The following is a 16,233-nucleotide window of genomic DNA, read 5'->3' as shown; positions in this document are numbered from 1 at the left end:
TGGCTTAAAGGTAACGAATACAATTTCTGGGTGAGTTCTTCATTGCACTGGTAGCCAGTAAAGACATGCAAAGTCCAGTCCTCAATAGGAGCAAGCTTTCTGACGATCTTAGCTCAAATCCACTGTGGAGATTGATATTTTTAATGGTGAGTGGAAATGAAGTAAATTCAGCAAATTCTTTAAGTAAGCCTAACAGTTTTACACCAGAAGACAGTCAACAATGAAAGTGATTTGTCAAGGGGCTCGACCACCAATTGTTTTATCTACATTTCATGTCTGTAACTCTTCAGTTTAACCAATAATAAAATGGCTTATCGGTCTTTCCTCTCAGTTTGTACCTTAATCAATAATAAAAGTCAAGTCCAGTCATAGCTTGGTCAATAATTTATATTTCAAAATCAACCTGACCTCAGTCAGTAGTGACTAATTTACCCCATTGGGGAGAAAAAAAAAGAATGGTATCTGCAGAAGAATGGATATAACCTTCATATGTTGGATATTTACTAAAAGAAAAAAGCAGAAAACATGTACTATTACTACCACTACCACTACTACCACTAATAATAATAATAATAATAATAATGCAAATAATCAATTAGGCAAGGATGAGGATGACTGTTACTTAAAAGGTTTACATGTAAATATTTGTTTCCAATACATATTTTAGAAGATTTAGAAGATGTTGGAAGATCTGTGCGTGGATAGTAGGAAGATCTGAAGTCTGTTACGTCGAACATATTTCCCTTTCCCTGAAGACCAGTAAGAAATATGGATTTTTAGTTGCAACTTTTCTTCTTTATTTCCTGTTGGCTGCAAACAATTTTAAAACACTTTTATTGTTCTGTGAGCATTAATATATAAATCAGGATGCCTGTTTGTACTTGTGAACTTTATATCAGCTGCAGGAAGACTAAGCCTACATTTGAATTCTGTTTTTGTATTTATTCTTTACTCGCTCTCAGACCCTTAAACACCATCAGGGCTGCAGTGTAAAAGAGACTTAGCAGCAGATTAGAATCAAGCATAGTAACATTTCTGCATCACCAAATTAATGCACTGACGTTCCTGTGACAATACGACACAAAGTCTGTGCTTTGTTCAGTGGTTTTAGTAAGGTACGACTTAACAAGCTCCACATATAAAAGATATTCCCAGAATCTATATAAATAAAATAAAACACAGTCCTTCCAGCTGATTTTAAAACAAAACTCGGAACGTAACCTGCTTCCGGCAGATCGTTTTTATTCTCTCAGCTGCAGACTCTGAGGTGTTTAAGAGTTTGAGAGTAAAGATTAAATATAAAAAACAGAATTCAAACATAGGTTCAGTCTACATACAAATTTGATATGAGGAATGCGAGGACAGTGTAGGTGTCCATACGGTTGTGGTCAAAAATTTACATACACTCATCATGGGCATGAATGTCATGCAACTGTATATTAAAGAGAAAATCCACAATAAATTCAAACTTGTCAACCCAATTCTTTTTTTTTTTAAAGTCATTAAATAAGTGTGCTGTTCAATCTATCCATCCTGGAAAAAACAGTTCAAAGAAATCATTAAAAGCCCCAAATTACCGTAACATTCATGCCCATGATGAGTGCATGTAAACTTTTGACCACAACTGTATATTAATGCTTACATAACAATAAGGCTGTTTGCCAACAGAAAAAAAAAAAATCAAGATTTAAAGTTGTGTCTAAGAATATATATTTATTAGTGATGCTCATCAGGGAAACTCAAAGACATTAGATGCTACTGAAAACCTTTACACCATCCTACTCACCCCTCAGAGTTCAGAGGGGTCTTCCAGAAATGGTGATGCTATTTTCTGGAGAACTGATTGGTCAGCAGGAAGTGAGTTCATACCTACTGATCTCTAATCTGGGACCCAACCTTTAAAGGTTACAGTAGGTCTATAGCATGAGTTACCATGCCTATTTAGCCTGGTAAGAAGTGAACCACCTTTGCAGTGCAGAAAACCCAGGGTTAATCCCAGAGTTACCTGAATAAGCCAAAATCCTGCTTCGTAGTACTGGCCTCTGCTCTTGGGTCCTCAGAAAAATAACTATTCTCCACACGGCTCATTGTGACAGGTGTAGCAGATTACATAGGCTATTACCACGATATATTTCTAAACTCAAAAAAGGATGACGCATGAAATAACAGTGTCACTGATAAGCCTGTTTTACCATTTTAATGCCTTCACTGCATTTAGAAACAAACAGCTTTTTACTAAAGTGGGACAATGCCAGCGCAAATATAAGGAGATAGTCATAAAAATGAAATATAATACTATTTCAGCTTTAAAGTAACTACTTATTGTGGGTCTCTGCCATTGAGCTATTTATTTGGTAATTGAATCCAGTCCCTAGTGAGCGCCAGGAGCACTTCTTCCCTCACTGTCATGGCATCGAGCAGACAGCTGCAACAGAAGAACGTGTCAATCCTTCTGATCCCTCGTAGTTGCTTTATCGTCTCCGCGCAGCTTATGGTATTGGATTGTTGCTGCGTTTTGTGTGTCATTTCAACCCACCTTAAATCATAGAAGAGAGAGAGGGAGAAAAACAGATAGCACAGGTGGGAGGAGTATGAGCCCCCCACCCCTCAACCACCACCACCTATTTACTGTATATGAAAGGTACAGGAGAATGTGTTTGTCATTTCTGTCCCCACAAGAAACAAAAGCCTTTGAAAGGAGAAGATGAAAGGAGAGAAATGGCTTACCAGAAAAGGAGCGAATGGGACCAGCAGACGACGACAGCTCACGAGGTGACAGGCAGGAGGTTTTTGAAGTTTTTTTTTTTTTGTCCATTTTGTTTTAGGTCATGCCTGAGTAAAAAGATAGAGGAAGGGAATTGAGTAAAAGGGAGGGAGCGGCATAGGAGTACAAATGCATGTCGGACTCAGGCAATGACAGGCTGTTTGATGTGTTTAATGCAGGTCCCACATAGAAGAGAAACAAAATGAAAAGTAGTGCTGCTTTTTAAAAAGAAAGGCAACTTTTGGCTTAGTATTTGTGTTTTTTACCTTTATGTATTTTTTTTTAATTTAATAAATTATTATTTCTGTTCAAAAACGTCCACTGGGCAGCCTTGAGTTGGAAAATGAATTTGCTAAAAGCCGTGTATTGTATCAGGGCAGAATAGAAGCGGGTATTCGGCTGCAGCAGACAGTGAAAGAGAAAAATAAGTCTTTTCCATTCTCCTGACTCACAGCTGAGTGAACTCAAAAGGACTTCAGCTTTTTTCCTTCACTATAAATTTTTTAACTCTCCTCTCACGCTTGTCCACCCGTCCATTCTGTCCATTTAGCTCAATCTGTCCCTCGTGCCCTTTTCCTGAATCTCTCTCATGTCCACTTTTGTTTATCCAGTATTTATTTGTTTATTTATTTATTTTTTTATCAGGTTTCTTTTCACCAACTCTGTGCTTGTGTATTTCTTCTACTGTTTATTTGCCTGAATATTTTTTTTCTTTTGTCATTTTGTCTGATCTCTTTTTATCTCTTTTTCAGGATTTATCTGTTGTTGCAGTTTGTCTCATTTTGTGTTGAACTGTCACAATTTGTCTCATTTTTGAGACAAACAATTTATCCACTGGGACTAAACAAGGGAGGAAAGACAAGTCGGAGTTTGAGTGTAAGCCAGATACAAAGGGAGTCTAGATATGGTACAGATATACACTCATGGGCCATTTTATTAAGTACAAGTGCTCATCTGCTGTTTAACACAAATATCTAATCAGCCAGTTACACGGCAGCAACTCAATTCAGACATGTAGACATGGTCAAGATGATCAAACTGAGCATCAGAATGGGGGAGAAAGGTGATTTAAGTGACTTTGAACATGACATGGTTCAAAGTCACTTAAATCATCTCTAGGGTTTACAGACAATGGTCCAAAAATGCGAAAATAATCAGTGAGTGGCAATTCAATGCTTTGTTCATGGAGGTCAGAGGAGAATAATTAGGCTTCTTTGAGCCGATAGAAAGGCAACAGTAGCCCAAATAACCACTGGTTACACCCAAGGTATGCAAAAAAACTATCTTGATGCACAACGCATCAAACCTTGAAGCAGATGGGCTACAGCAGCAGAAGTCTACACTGGGTGTGACTTCTCTCAACTAACAATAGGAAAGTGAGGCTACGATTTGCACGGGGGAAACAGGAAATCCACACACCAGCAAACAACTCCTGGGTAATAAGCATAAACTTAATACAAAACCATGATGAGAGTGACGTTTTGGGCCACAGCTGCCCTTCCTCAGACGTAAAGACATTACAGGGAACACGTTATTTATACACGTCCACATCTCATTAGAGTCATGTGGTTGTGGATGCCTACCAACCAAACAAGGAAAATAGGAAACAGCGGCATCCAATGAAATGTGTGCACATAATCAACAATCCAATAGAAAGTATTAGCAGTGGTGTTAAAAAAAATATACAGTATAGGTATATATAAACACACATCCATATACTTTAATCGACATATCCATGAGAAGGTGTTCATGCATATAAACATTACAAAATGTACCATACAATTTGCATGGGCTCACCAAAATTGGACAATAAAAGACTGGAAAAACGTTGCCTGATGAATCTCGGTTTCTGCTGCAGCATTTTGGGGTTCGGGTCAGAATTTGGTGTAAACAACATGAAAGCATGGATCCATCCTGCCTTGAATCAATTACACCACCACAAGGGTGGTGCTGGTATAATGTGTGGGGGACATTTTTGGCACACTTTGGGCCTCTTGGTACCAGTTGGGCGTTGTTTAAACACAACAGCCTACCTAACTATTGTTGTTAACCCTGTCCATCCCTTTATGATCACAGTGTACCCCTCATCTGATGTCTACTTTCAGGAGGATCATGCTCCATGTCATCTCAAACTGCTTTCTCGATCATGATAGTGAGTTCAAATGACAAATCTGAAGAAACTGTGTGATGCTCTCATATCAATATGGACCAAAATCTCAGAGGAATATCTCCAGCACCTTATTTAATCTATGCCATGAAGAATTAATGCAGTTCTAAAGGCAAAAGGGAGTCAAGGTACTACCAAGGTGTACCTTTAAAGTGTCTGGTGAGTATATGCAGTGATAACTGTCTTGATTGTTATTTATGACATTAACCTGATAGTCAGTTGGCTTTATCATTCAGGATCATTCAGTAGTAGCATACTCTTTTCCAAAGCGGCACCCACTCTAAATGACAACAAAAGCTGGTGATACTGGAACCTTAATTGGTTCCACTTGTCATGCTGCACATGTCGCCTATCACAGAATGGCGTCTCAAATGATAAATGTTCATCTCACACTTCTATGGTACTTTATTTTTCAAAATAAAGTCTTGCTGGGATTTCTACATGGCCCGCCATTGTTGTATTGGCCATGTATTTGGTAATTAGTTGTTAATTAGCAGAAAAATACAGTAAAATATCAGAGTCAGACTAAAAAAAAAATGCTTTCAGATGAACAACTACTGTGCAGCAGTACTTTCTTCACTGCATGTTATCACAATTCTTCCTGTGAACATTTGTTTACACGTTACTTGATAAATGGATCACTGTGTGCAGTGTAGAGCACACAGTCATCAGTGGCCTGAGGTTGTATTATTTGCTGTAGAATTGAATCCATTTCTTGGTCCCATCTTTGCTCTGAAACAGCCCTGAAATGGGGGGAAAGACTGGTTGCAGGAGCAGCCAATGAACAGAGCCCAATGGTCCTGAAAGACAAGGCAATTTGGCCAGAGTGATGGGAATAATGAGAAAAGCATCGTGATGTTGCCTGAGTCCAATTTAGAAGGTAGGGAAGCAGGGAGATTGAGAGAGAGCCACAGAGAGAAAGAAGCAGATGCAAGGATGGAGAAGGAATAAAGGAATGCAAGAGACAGAAGACAGAGAGAGAGAGAATGAGCGATCACCCACGCAAGAAACCATGGTATTGGTTTTATGTTCATGTTGAGGTGGCTGCACATTAACCTGTGCAAATGGAGGTTATGGCTTTACTTCCATAGGGTTAGCCAGGAGGGGATAACAGGGGTCCTGCCAGCAAAAGAGAGTAAGAAATAAATGATGGCAGAGGAGAGAAATGTCAGTTTTTCCATCTCTACAGCATGTGGCTCTCAGTCTGAAAATCAGCATCTCTGGACGAATGGAATTACTGCACGGTGTGGAAGAAATGACTTTTAGGGATAAAGCAAATCCTCAGAGAAAGAGAGAAAATGAAATCCCTGTTAGTGAGATAAAAGAAGATGGTGAAAGTGACAACTCGAGATAATAAAAGACGAGCGCAGCAAATAAGAGGAGATGGACCAGGATAGAGCAAAGGTGATTCTTCTGAATGAGGTGAATAAAATCATGAGGAGGAGGAAGTGTAAGACAGGAAAAAAAATTGTCTCCTTCCTCCTCTCTTCACTGTTGCTGTAATGCAGCAGTGTGATTCTGAAGAGCACTGGCAACATTTCAGGAGATAGATGTGTTGTGCCCCCTGATAGCAGTTCAGGCCTGAGTGTAACATCCAGTCTGCTGCAACTTAAAGCAGAAGCAGCACTCGATCAGCATGTCTCTGTACGCCAATGTGTCTCTGTGTCTTATAAGCTAGGGAGGCCCCAGAGATTACCATTGCAGCTGGATTACAGAAGGCGATTGCTTCATAAACACTTTCACTGTCCTCCTCTGGACTGCTGTAAAGGGATAGTGACAGTCAGCTGCTCCCAGGGCTGATTTATCTGTTCTCGTCAAGCCCTGGAGGCTTGCACAGACGAAAGAGACCACATACACAGATTGAGACATACGGGGCAGACAGCAAACACTTAGTCAGGAGGCAACAGTCTAAAAAGCCCCGTGGCCATGGAATGAGAGTGGTACACACACACACACACACACACACACACACACACACACAGGCAGAGTTAATGAAGCTTTCCAGTATGCATCCCTTCCATAATCCAACAGGGACGTTAATCTCCTGTGGGTCCCTAACTGCTAAAACACACAGATACACACACCTACACACACATTTTTATTTATTTATTTTTTTTTTTTGAGAGAGAGTCTATGATCGTGAGGGGAGTGTGGGAAGTGAGGTATTCAGTGGCTGCTTCTCGTTTCATGGTGCAGCTGGCTGGATGGGAGAGGCATGTTGAGCTGTGTGCTCCTTCTCTTCAACTTTCCTTTTCATATCTCTTGAACCCTCTTCTGTTAGTTCTTGTTTTGTTTTATTTCATTATTACATCCCTGTAATCGTTTTACTTTCACTCTTGTCTGTAATTATGTGGTATTATTTTTGTAGCATATAATTTCTTTCTGTGCACACAATTTTCTTGTTTTCCTTTCCGTTCCCTTGTGTTCTTATGATTTCTAATACTGCATAATTGATTGGTATACAGATCAATTATGTAGATCATGAAACCAGTGGGTTTATCCAGCAACTCATAACGTGCTCTGTCAGGTGTAAATGCAGGTGGTGCAACATTTTTTAAGAGAAAACCCATGAGAACACAAATGCCACGAGTCATTGTAAATTTTGCTATCCGCTCAGCCCCAGTAAAGAGCCCAGAGCACAACACTCACACAATTCATGGCTCGGTTCACTCATCCGCGGTGAGGGAATCATAATGGATGAGGTAGGGAGTAGTGCTTGCAGCACCTGTTAATACTGTTGTGGTACAGTAGTAACAACCTGTTGTGTTTTTGTTGCTTCCCACATAGAAAGACAAGTTTGCACACCTCCATTGTAAACTAAGTATAAGCTGTATGTGTCTGTTGACACCAAAGTTTAATGTTAAGCACAATATGTTTCTTAAAAAACAGAGTTTGAATGTCCAAACAACCTGTTCTCACGCCTCTTTGGTAGGCAGCAACAGTAATCGCTGTGAAAAGGGCAGCAAAGAGCAACAAAGAGTCTGCAGCTATCTAGCCAAATACAGATGCAGCTTATTCTTAAGCTACAGTGTGGGCTTTGGTGGCACGTTCTATGCCACGACAACTGTAGTTTATTTTGAAATCCATCTATCATAAATTATATTTGTCTGTGGGTGTAAATAATCCTCAGAAAGATATGCTTTCTACTCCTGCTAATAAAAGTAATATTTACTACAAACAATAACTGAAAATAGTAAGAAGAAGGTACACCATCTTTCAATTCTAAGGTTTTACATATCAGTAGTATTTAATAATAATAATACTTTTAATAATATATAATAATAATAATTTAAAAACCTGGTTGTAAACACATTTTTCTTTTATCATGCCCGAATAGGTTAACCCTTAGAACTGAAAGAGGGTGTACCTTTTTTTTTTTTTTTTTGTTGACCATGATATGTTTTATCCATTATCAAGATTCACATCTTCAGTAGGAAACAATGGACTTTGTTCTTACAGCAACAGAGTTAGGAAGTTAGGAATATCCAAAAACATATAAATTAGAAATTTATATGTTATATTTATAAATTAGAGTATTGCCGGGTTTTTCATTTAACCAGACATTTGGTAAAAAATACAGTCTGGAGGATGAATAAAAAGTGAAAAATCTGCCTGTTAGATGAAAGAAATTCACATCTTTCTAAGGCAGATCAAAACTTTTCTGACAGGCACATTATATTGTGTGAGAGTCACGACCCAGCCACATCAGTATATAGTTAAAATAACAAAAACAAAAGGACTACTTTCTCCTACAGTCAGTGGCTATTACACAAACCTGCTTGTTAACGATGCCAGCAAGCTCCTTTAAAGAGTGAATAATATAACTGGAGCTGAATATATTATACATTCAGTATACAGACTGGGTCAACAGGTTTAATTAATGCTTCAATGAGGGCTAAAATCAGCAAGAGGTGTGATCTAAGCAGAGCTGTTGCCAGTTGGAATAAATGACTGAAAATCATGCGGTGCAGCACTTTTTCTTTTTAAAAAAAGAAACGTGACTGAGAGAGGTCAAAGGAAGCAGCAAGGAGAGACTCAAAAAAGGAAAATAAAGCTCACTTATATATCTCAGGATGATTCCGTATCAATTGTTTGCTCAGTCTCATGGCAAAACCAGAAAAAAAACAGAAATTGTCCTCATACAGAAACATGATGTAGACTGAGGATCATCTCAAAAAACTTGGAGATCTACAAAAAAGTAAGCTAAGTAAGCTTTTAAATTAGAGTCTGATCAGAAGCATGAGTATTGCTTGATAAGGCCACAAACCAGCATCGAACCTCTTAAACTGTGAGTGTTTAACCTGCTGATAAATTACAATAACCCCAGTGCAAAGATTTACATTAAGCACTAAACCTCTCTGCAGACTTTAATGCAGTTGAAGTTTGTGATGAGTTATGAAAATAGGTTTATTTAATGATTCCTGTATATTGTAGATAAGATCACTTGTATGATAAGTTGAGGTTTATAGCACAGATTGCAAACTTCAGTATGAGATAATATCAGAGAGCGATATAAGAGAACACCCTCCTTTGTCAGATTACTTGCAAGTCTGTGGATATCTTCTGATGTTAGTTTGGCTTCTCCGAGCCTGCTGGAGCAGCTGGTGCTCTTCCCAGGACATCTTATTAGATCCAAAATGCTCCTATTTTTAGTGAAAAGGGTGGAGAATGGGTAAGAAGATGAAGACGTCTACTGACACAGCCAAGTTTGGTATCACTGTGTGAAAATCTGTCTTGATGTGCTGCCTACCGATTATCACATTGCCTAAGTGACCATTAAGACTGCAAGCCTGCAATATTTTCTTTACTGCCTATTCAGCCAGGGTAGCTAGTTGGATACACCGGAGTTTAAATTGGACAAGAGGCAAAGAACAGGCATTGTGTCCATCTAGCCATCCATTTTCATGTCATCAGTTCATCACAGGGCTAACACTGACAGGCAACCACACAGTCTCACATCCATACCTATGGCCAATTTAGAATCACCATTCTGTCTTTGGACTGTGGGAGGAAACCAAAGCAAATTGAGAAATTTCATGCACAACGCTGCGAGGAATCTTGGCTGCTGAGGGGTTCCCATGATGCACTGAGGATTTCTTCTTTACTCGCCTCTTTTCACTCTGTTTATATGCTGCTCTGCATTTAATCATTAGTTATTTTTGATCTCTGATGCTCTTCTACCGTGTGTCTTTTGTCCTGGCTCCCTCTCTTCACCCCCCCAACCACTTGCAGATGGCTGCCCCTCCCTCAGCCTGGTTTTGCCAGAGGTATCCTGTTAAAAGGGTTTTTTTTTTCCTTCCCACTGTCACCAAGTGCTTGCTCATAGGGGGTCTTTTTGATTGTTGGGTGTTCTTTGTATTATTGTATGATCTTTACCTTACAATATAAAGCGCATGAGGCAAATGCTGTTGCGATTTGGTGCTATGTAAATACAATTGAATTGAATTGAATTACTATACATAGTATATATTATAGTTTCAATCAGATGTTAAAACCTCTCAAGCAGGAGCTTCGTGGTGGAATGCGATCAATAGACTGAAGCATTTAAGTAATGTTAACAAATGTTTGTCAAAACATTTAATCTATCTTTTGGAGGTGGTGTATTTTGCCTTAGCAGCTGCACTACTGGCAATAGCTGCTCTGGAGACTGCAGCACCCACTTAAATTTGTACAGTAATTTAATGATTCCACTTTATAGTATTGATTAAGTCTTTGGACACTGTAAACGTCATCTACATATACATCACATCATGTTTCGTATTGTAATTATTATGTCCTAAAACCAAGCTACATTTTTGTCATTTACAAGCTCCAGCTTCAATATCTAGTAAAAGAACTGTTTCTAAAGAATAGGATTAGTATCTTTGTGTAATTATGCTATGCATTTTTAGATTCAATTCTCTTTTTTATATTGACTCGACTGCTCATAAACCCCATTGTGGATGAAAGAGAGAGATATTGTCAAAGATTCAGAGATTCACCTCAGAGAGAAGTTTAATTTAACGGAGATGAAAAAAGTTAGGAAGACAAGATCAAAGTGGTTTTTTTAAACATCAAACTTATAAGCTTGCTGGCTTTTGTGATTCATTTTATAGCTCGGGATATTTTGGAGCGGCCTCCTTTGTGTAGGCTGATTTTACCTTTTCCTTTGTGACATTGCATAAAGTGCCCTGATGGTTTTTATTATAATTGGAACAGGCAGTTTCATTTCAGCCTCGCAGGGGGTGAACTCACCCAATTTCACTGAAGAAAATCACCAGGTAATACATGATGTGACAGCATTGTTTCAGAGCATCCTCTAAGCTATAAAATTTATATTTTCCTACATGAACAGAACAGTTAGCAGTAAAGAAATGGCTTTGATCATGCATGCACATGCACACATACTTTCCCTTGAAGCTAAAGAAGTACTTTTTGTACTTCTAGACTGGACTTTTATTAATACAGAAGACTAAAAACACTTGATTCATGACATAGAGTGTGCTTTTTTTGACGATATACACATTTTACAATACATTTTTCTTTGAGTGTTTTTGCATTATATGAGTGCATTGGGGATTTGAAAGCATGTGTATCATTGCCAGGTGCTTTTGTGTTTGCTTCTCTAAGTGCATATGTTCTCTCTCCTGGAAGAAAAAGTGAGTAAATTAAGCCTGTTTTACTGCCTGAAGCATGTTGATTCTCTTCAGAGTGAATGAGTGGGTCTGTATTTAATTGAGCCTCCAAGAAAAAACTTGTCTATGTGGCAACGCTTGTGGGCATCAGCTTGCACCATGACCCTATGACAGAAGTATACTCTTGTGACTTTGAACCTCTTTCAAACTTTTATTACTGCCAGCGTAAAACTATATATAGGTTTGGTATTTGCCGTCAAGGATGAAACTGAATGCATGCACTAGACCTTTACCTTGTTTGCTTATAGTGAGAGAAATAAATAGTTGCATGATACCACTTTGTCACTATGCTTCAGTTTGTGGTTCATAGAAAAGACACAGGTATTAAATAGAACGGTGTGTGTGTGTGTATATATATATATATATATATATATATATATATATAGACACACACAAGACACATTGAGACACTTTTACAGTATATATTTTGAGGTATAATGCAGATTCATCATCGTACACTCACTGGTCACTTTATCAGGTACAAGTGTTTGTCTGCTTTTTAACACAAATATCTAATCAGCCAGTCACTTAACAGCAACTCAATGTGTTTAGGCATGTAGTCAAGGCCAAGACTACCTGCTGAAGTTCAAACCAGACATCAGAATGGGGAAGAAAGGTGATTTAAGTGACTTTGAACATGGCATGGCTGTTGGAATATTTCATAAACTGCTCATCTACTGGGATTTTCCTTCACAACCATCTTTACGGCTTATGGAGAAACCATAAAGCATAAAGAGCTGAAAAATATCCAGTGAGCAGCAGTTCTCTGGGGGAAAATACTTTCTTGATTCCAGAGGTCAGAGGAGAATGACCAGACTGCCTTGGGCTGATAGGAAGGCAACAGTAACTCAAACACCCCCCCCATTTACATTTATGAATGTAAATGGGATTTAATGGAATTTCCATGTTCAGTTCAAGTAATCTGAAAATCCAGAATTTGGATCGGATCAGTTTCACTTTTAAACCAAGTTTAAGCATGAAAAGATGCTTTCACTGACTGAACAAAAATTGCTGTCAGCCAGCAGTGCTACCCCTCAGCCTCCTGGCAGTAGAATCTTTAGGTGAATCCCCTGGAAGCACAAGTCCTAGAACACATAATTACAGGTCTCAGTAGATGTGGTGCATATGAGCCTTAGTGACTTGCAAGTCGATATGGACCAAAATCTTTGAGGAATGTTTCTAGTACCTTGTTGAAATGATGCCATGAAGAATTAAGGCAGCTCTGAAACATGGGACTAACAAGGTGCCAAATGAAGAGGCCAGTGAGTATATATCATCTACAGTTATTAAATGCAAAGATGCTATGTTGGATATACCCAAAAAATGATCCCAAAATTATATATGTCCAAATTTCTGTTCCTCTGATAAAATGATAAAAATAGACAAAGTCATGCACAGAGGAAGACTTGCATGAGGCAATGACTGCTGAAAGACTATGGCACAGAGAAAGGCAAAGACAAACTGACTACACAAAGAGGGAGGACAACATACATTGTGATGCCATTTGTCATCTTTTAAGCATGCGTCTGCCATCTACTGAAGTTAGCCAATGGGATGCAACTTTAGCTAATGGTTGTGAAGAGGACAGTTCCAGTTGGCTTTGTTCATCTCACTCTGTCATCATCTTCATGCTTCTCGTTTGTGTGGTGAATTCACGAGTTAAATGGCTCCAGTCATGTCAGGCAGAAGCTCCATGCTTGAAGGGAGGTTTCAAAGTGGAAAAATTTTCCATCTCTTCAGCATAAAGTGAAGAGCACTGGTTGGAAGTCAGTTTCTTCAAGGCCAAAGTCATTTTTAAAAGCATTTGAAGCACAGTGTGGAGCGAGGCGTGCTGTAAATGGTAACATATGACCAACTGTTCTCCTCCGATGGGACTGTTTTTGATAAACTGTATGTGCCAACAGGAGTGTAGCTGTTCAGTACACATATAGAAAATCCCTCACTCATTTACTCAAGGTTTTTTGTCTTTGTCACAAAATGAAGGATCTTGTCAGATGGATGGGTGACTGTGTGAATAATCTTCAGTATATAAGCAGATAGTCTGGGACACTGAGTATGCATTAATTCCAGAAAAAGAAAAAAAAAAAAAAAAACACATTTCATTTTCTCTGAATGAGACAACCTTAAAGGATGCTTGGCTCAAATGCACTGGGGGTCTCTGTGTTTCTCATTTATGTGCAAATACACTGATGTTTCAACATTTCCACCCTAAATGATCAAAAAAGACAAAAAAGGCCTGAGCCAGTTAGGTGCGATAAGAACACTTCCATCTGTCTCTCACAAAAGGAGCCAGCTGAGAGCAATAGCCTGCTTCACCAACATGAGATGCATTATTACGATAAAAGAGGTTTTTTTTTGAATGCAGACGACACAGACTCGTGACATTTTTTTAATTCCTTCTTCCCTCCCTACTAACCATATGTACCTGTTAAGATTCGAGGGTAATGTGCGAAAAAGCTACGGATGAGCATAAAATGAATATGTGTCATTGTTGTGACAAAACTAGCAACTTTAAAATTAAACTTCAGCTCTTTCCCGTCATGCCCCTGCTGATGTCTGACAGTTTGCTTGAAGCATCCGCATCAGCTGTACGGCTTTTTTTTTTTTCAGTCGTTTCCGTTCTCCCTTTTCTACTCAACAGAGAGGGGATTACAGCAGCATCACTCAGGCCATGTCTCTGCTGAAATCCATCTATCAACCTTCTCCCTGAGCAATATTTCTGTATTGCTCCCAAGTGGGAAGATCAAATATTTGGTATTGCACAGTGAAATCCATTCAAAGGTTCTTAGCTGACTCCGTAATCCCTGGAAGAGTTTCTTTTTCTCTATAAAGCCAATTACTTCACATCAGATCAAAGGCATTTATTTATCATTTACAGCGGATAAGCTGAAGGTACTACAACTCCCCATCCCCTCCCCATACAGTAGGCATACAGACATGTACATACTGACATCCCCTTCATATTCATGCACACACACGGAACAACATCGTACAGTTTTTTTTTTTTCCTGAAACCTCATTTTTACTAATTCTCTTCTTCTCTCACCTCTTTCTCTTCCACGTCTTCGCTCCTCCACAGCTGCCAGTGTATGGTAGTGTTCACTCGGGCTGTTCCCAGCATGCCAATGGCACAACAACAGCATCACCGGGCCACTGTGCCCACAGCAAGCTGGATCCTGGCTTTGGCTCTGTCTCTTGCTCTACAGGTGAATTTTGTTTAAAAAATATCCCCATTGTTTTATTTTGTTTTTTGTTTTTCTTTTAATGACTAGCACTGTCTGAAGCTTCTTTTTTTTTTTTTTTTCATATTATAATTCTTTATTTCCACCCAACTATTTTTGGCAGTAATGTTAATCACTTGATTCTGGGCACAAATCCACTGAAATCCTGCCCTGGCCAGTTTGAATGTCAAGGAGAAGTAATGAGTTAGGCTGCCTGCATTTGTGTTTGTTCTAGTTTCTTCTAGAAAGTATACTGTTTCAGTTATTACACCCAAAAGTTTCACAGTTAATGTTGTGTTTGTCAAGCTTTCTGCTCCTGCATTACACTTGTGCAGTTTTCAATAATAAACAACAGAAGCAGGGCTGGGAATACTCAGTAAAGCATTAGAAAGAGCCATACAAAAGCAGGTTTCTCTTTTTCTTTTTCCTGACAATGACAGCTGTCCCTGACAGCTGTAGCTAGCTACCTAATTAAGCTAATGTTCTCTCCACTAGTTAGTGACGGACTTTTTCTTTTTTCACATTTCTTTTTAAAGAAAACTTTTTTTTTTAATTATAAACACACATGAGAGCTACAAACACAATGATAGTGTTCAAGGACGAAGCTAAACCTGCATGTTCAAGTCTTGTTATCATCTTAGACCAGCTGACACGCTGTTTAAGACATGGCAACAATGAAACTACTATGTTAGTATCACATAATATAAAGAAAATTGAAAGTAAAAGTGTAAGACAGGGCCTAGTAATCGCAGTCCCTTCCTGCGATTACTAGGCCCTTTTTAGTGAACCATTTCTGGGCTTCTCACCACCAAGACCAATGCAGATATTTTCCTAGGTGTTAGAGTAAAGTTTAATGTCCAGGAAAAACAGGATTTACAAGTTTTTGCAGAAGTTAGCAGGAAGTTAGCTTACTGGTTTCCATCTAAAGATGCTATCCCATTTTGTGACTGAAGTATTTCTCAAGCTCTGCTATAACTTTAGACATAAACAGGGATCGAAACCTAAATAGCAGGGTTAGTGGAGTTGGGCTAGTTTATGATCTGCTACCTGGTGGCTAGCTACAGAGTTACGGTATGGTTAGGCTAATACAGACACATTAGCAAGGTTCTAGTCAGAAAAATTTCACATGCTGGCACTATTGGACTAGTGCTAGTGCTAATGGCCATGCCACTAGATAACTGTGATGATAACGATCTGTTCCGGTAGCTAACAGTGGAAATGGTTGATAAAATGGTTGTGCCCCATTTTATCTATCTGAACTGCTGCACCCATATGTTCCATCTCGTTCGCTTAGGTCAGCAGACCAGATGCTTTTACTTGTTCCAAAGGCGCAACGAAAACTCAGAGGTGATCGAGCTTTTGCAGTTGCGGCTCCAAAATTATGGAATGGTTTACCGCTCTATGTCG

At 38.9% G+C, this 16,233-nt stretch overlaps 1 protein-coding gene across 1 annotated transcript in view; it reads left to right on the top strand.

Annotated features, from left to right (window-relative positions):
• The window catches only part of tnr (tenascin R (restrictin, janusin)), a 224,320-nt gene that overhangs the window by 118,391 nt on the left and 89,696 nt on the right, over window positions 1-16,233 (top strand). The window contains exon 5 of the mRNA XM_030751321.1: window positions 14,667-14,811. Coding sequence (XP_030607181.1) covers window positions 14,695-14,811 — 117 coding nt within the window. The 5' untranslated portion in view covers window positions 14,667-14,694. The remainder of the gene's footprint in view (window positions 1-14,666; window positions 14,812-16,233) is intronic.

This window comes from Archocentrus centrarchus, chromosome 17 (assembly GCF_007364275.1).
Source record: "Archocentrus centrarchus isolate MPI-CPG fArcCen1 chromosome 17, fArcCen1, whole genome shotgun sequence".
In the NCBI taxonomy this organism is placed as follows: Eukaryota; Metazoa; Chordata; class Actinopteri; order Cichliformes; family Cichlidae; genus Archocentrus; species Archocentrus centrarchus.
This window is presented reverse-complemented; position numbering and strand designations above follow the sequence as displayed.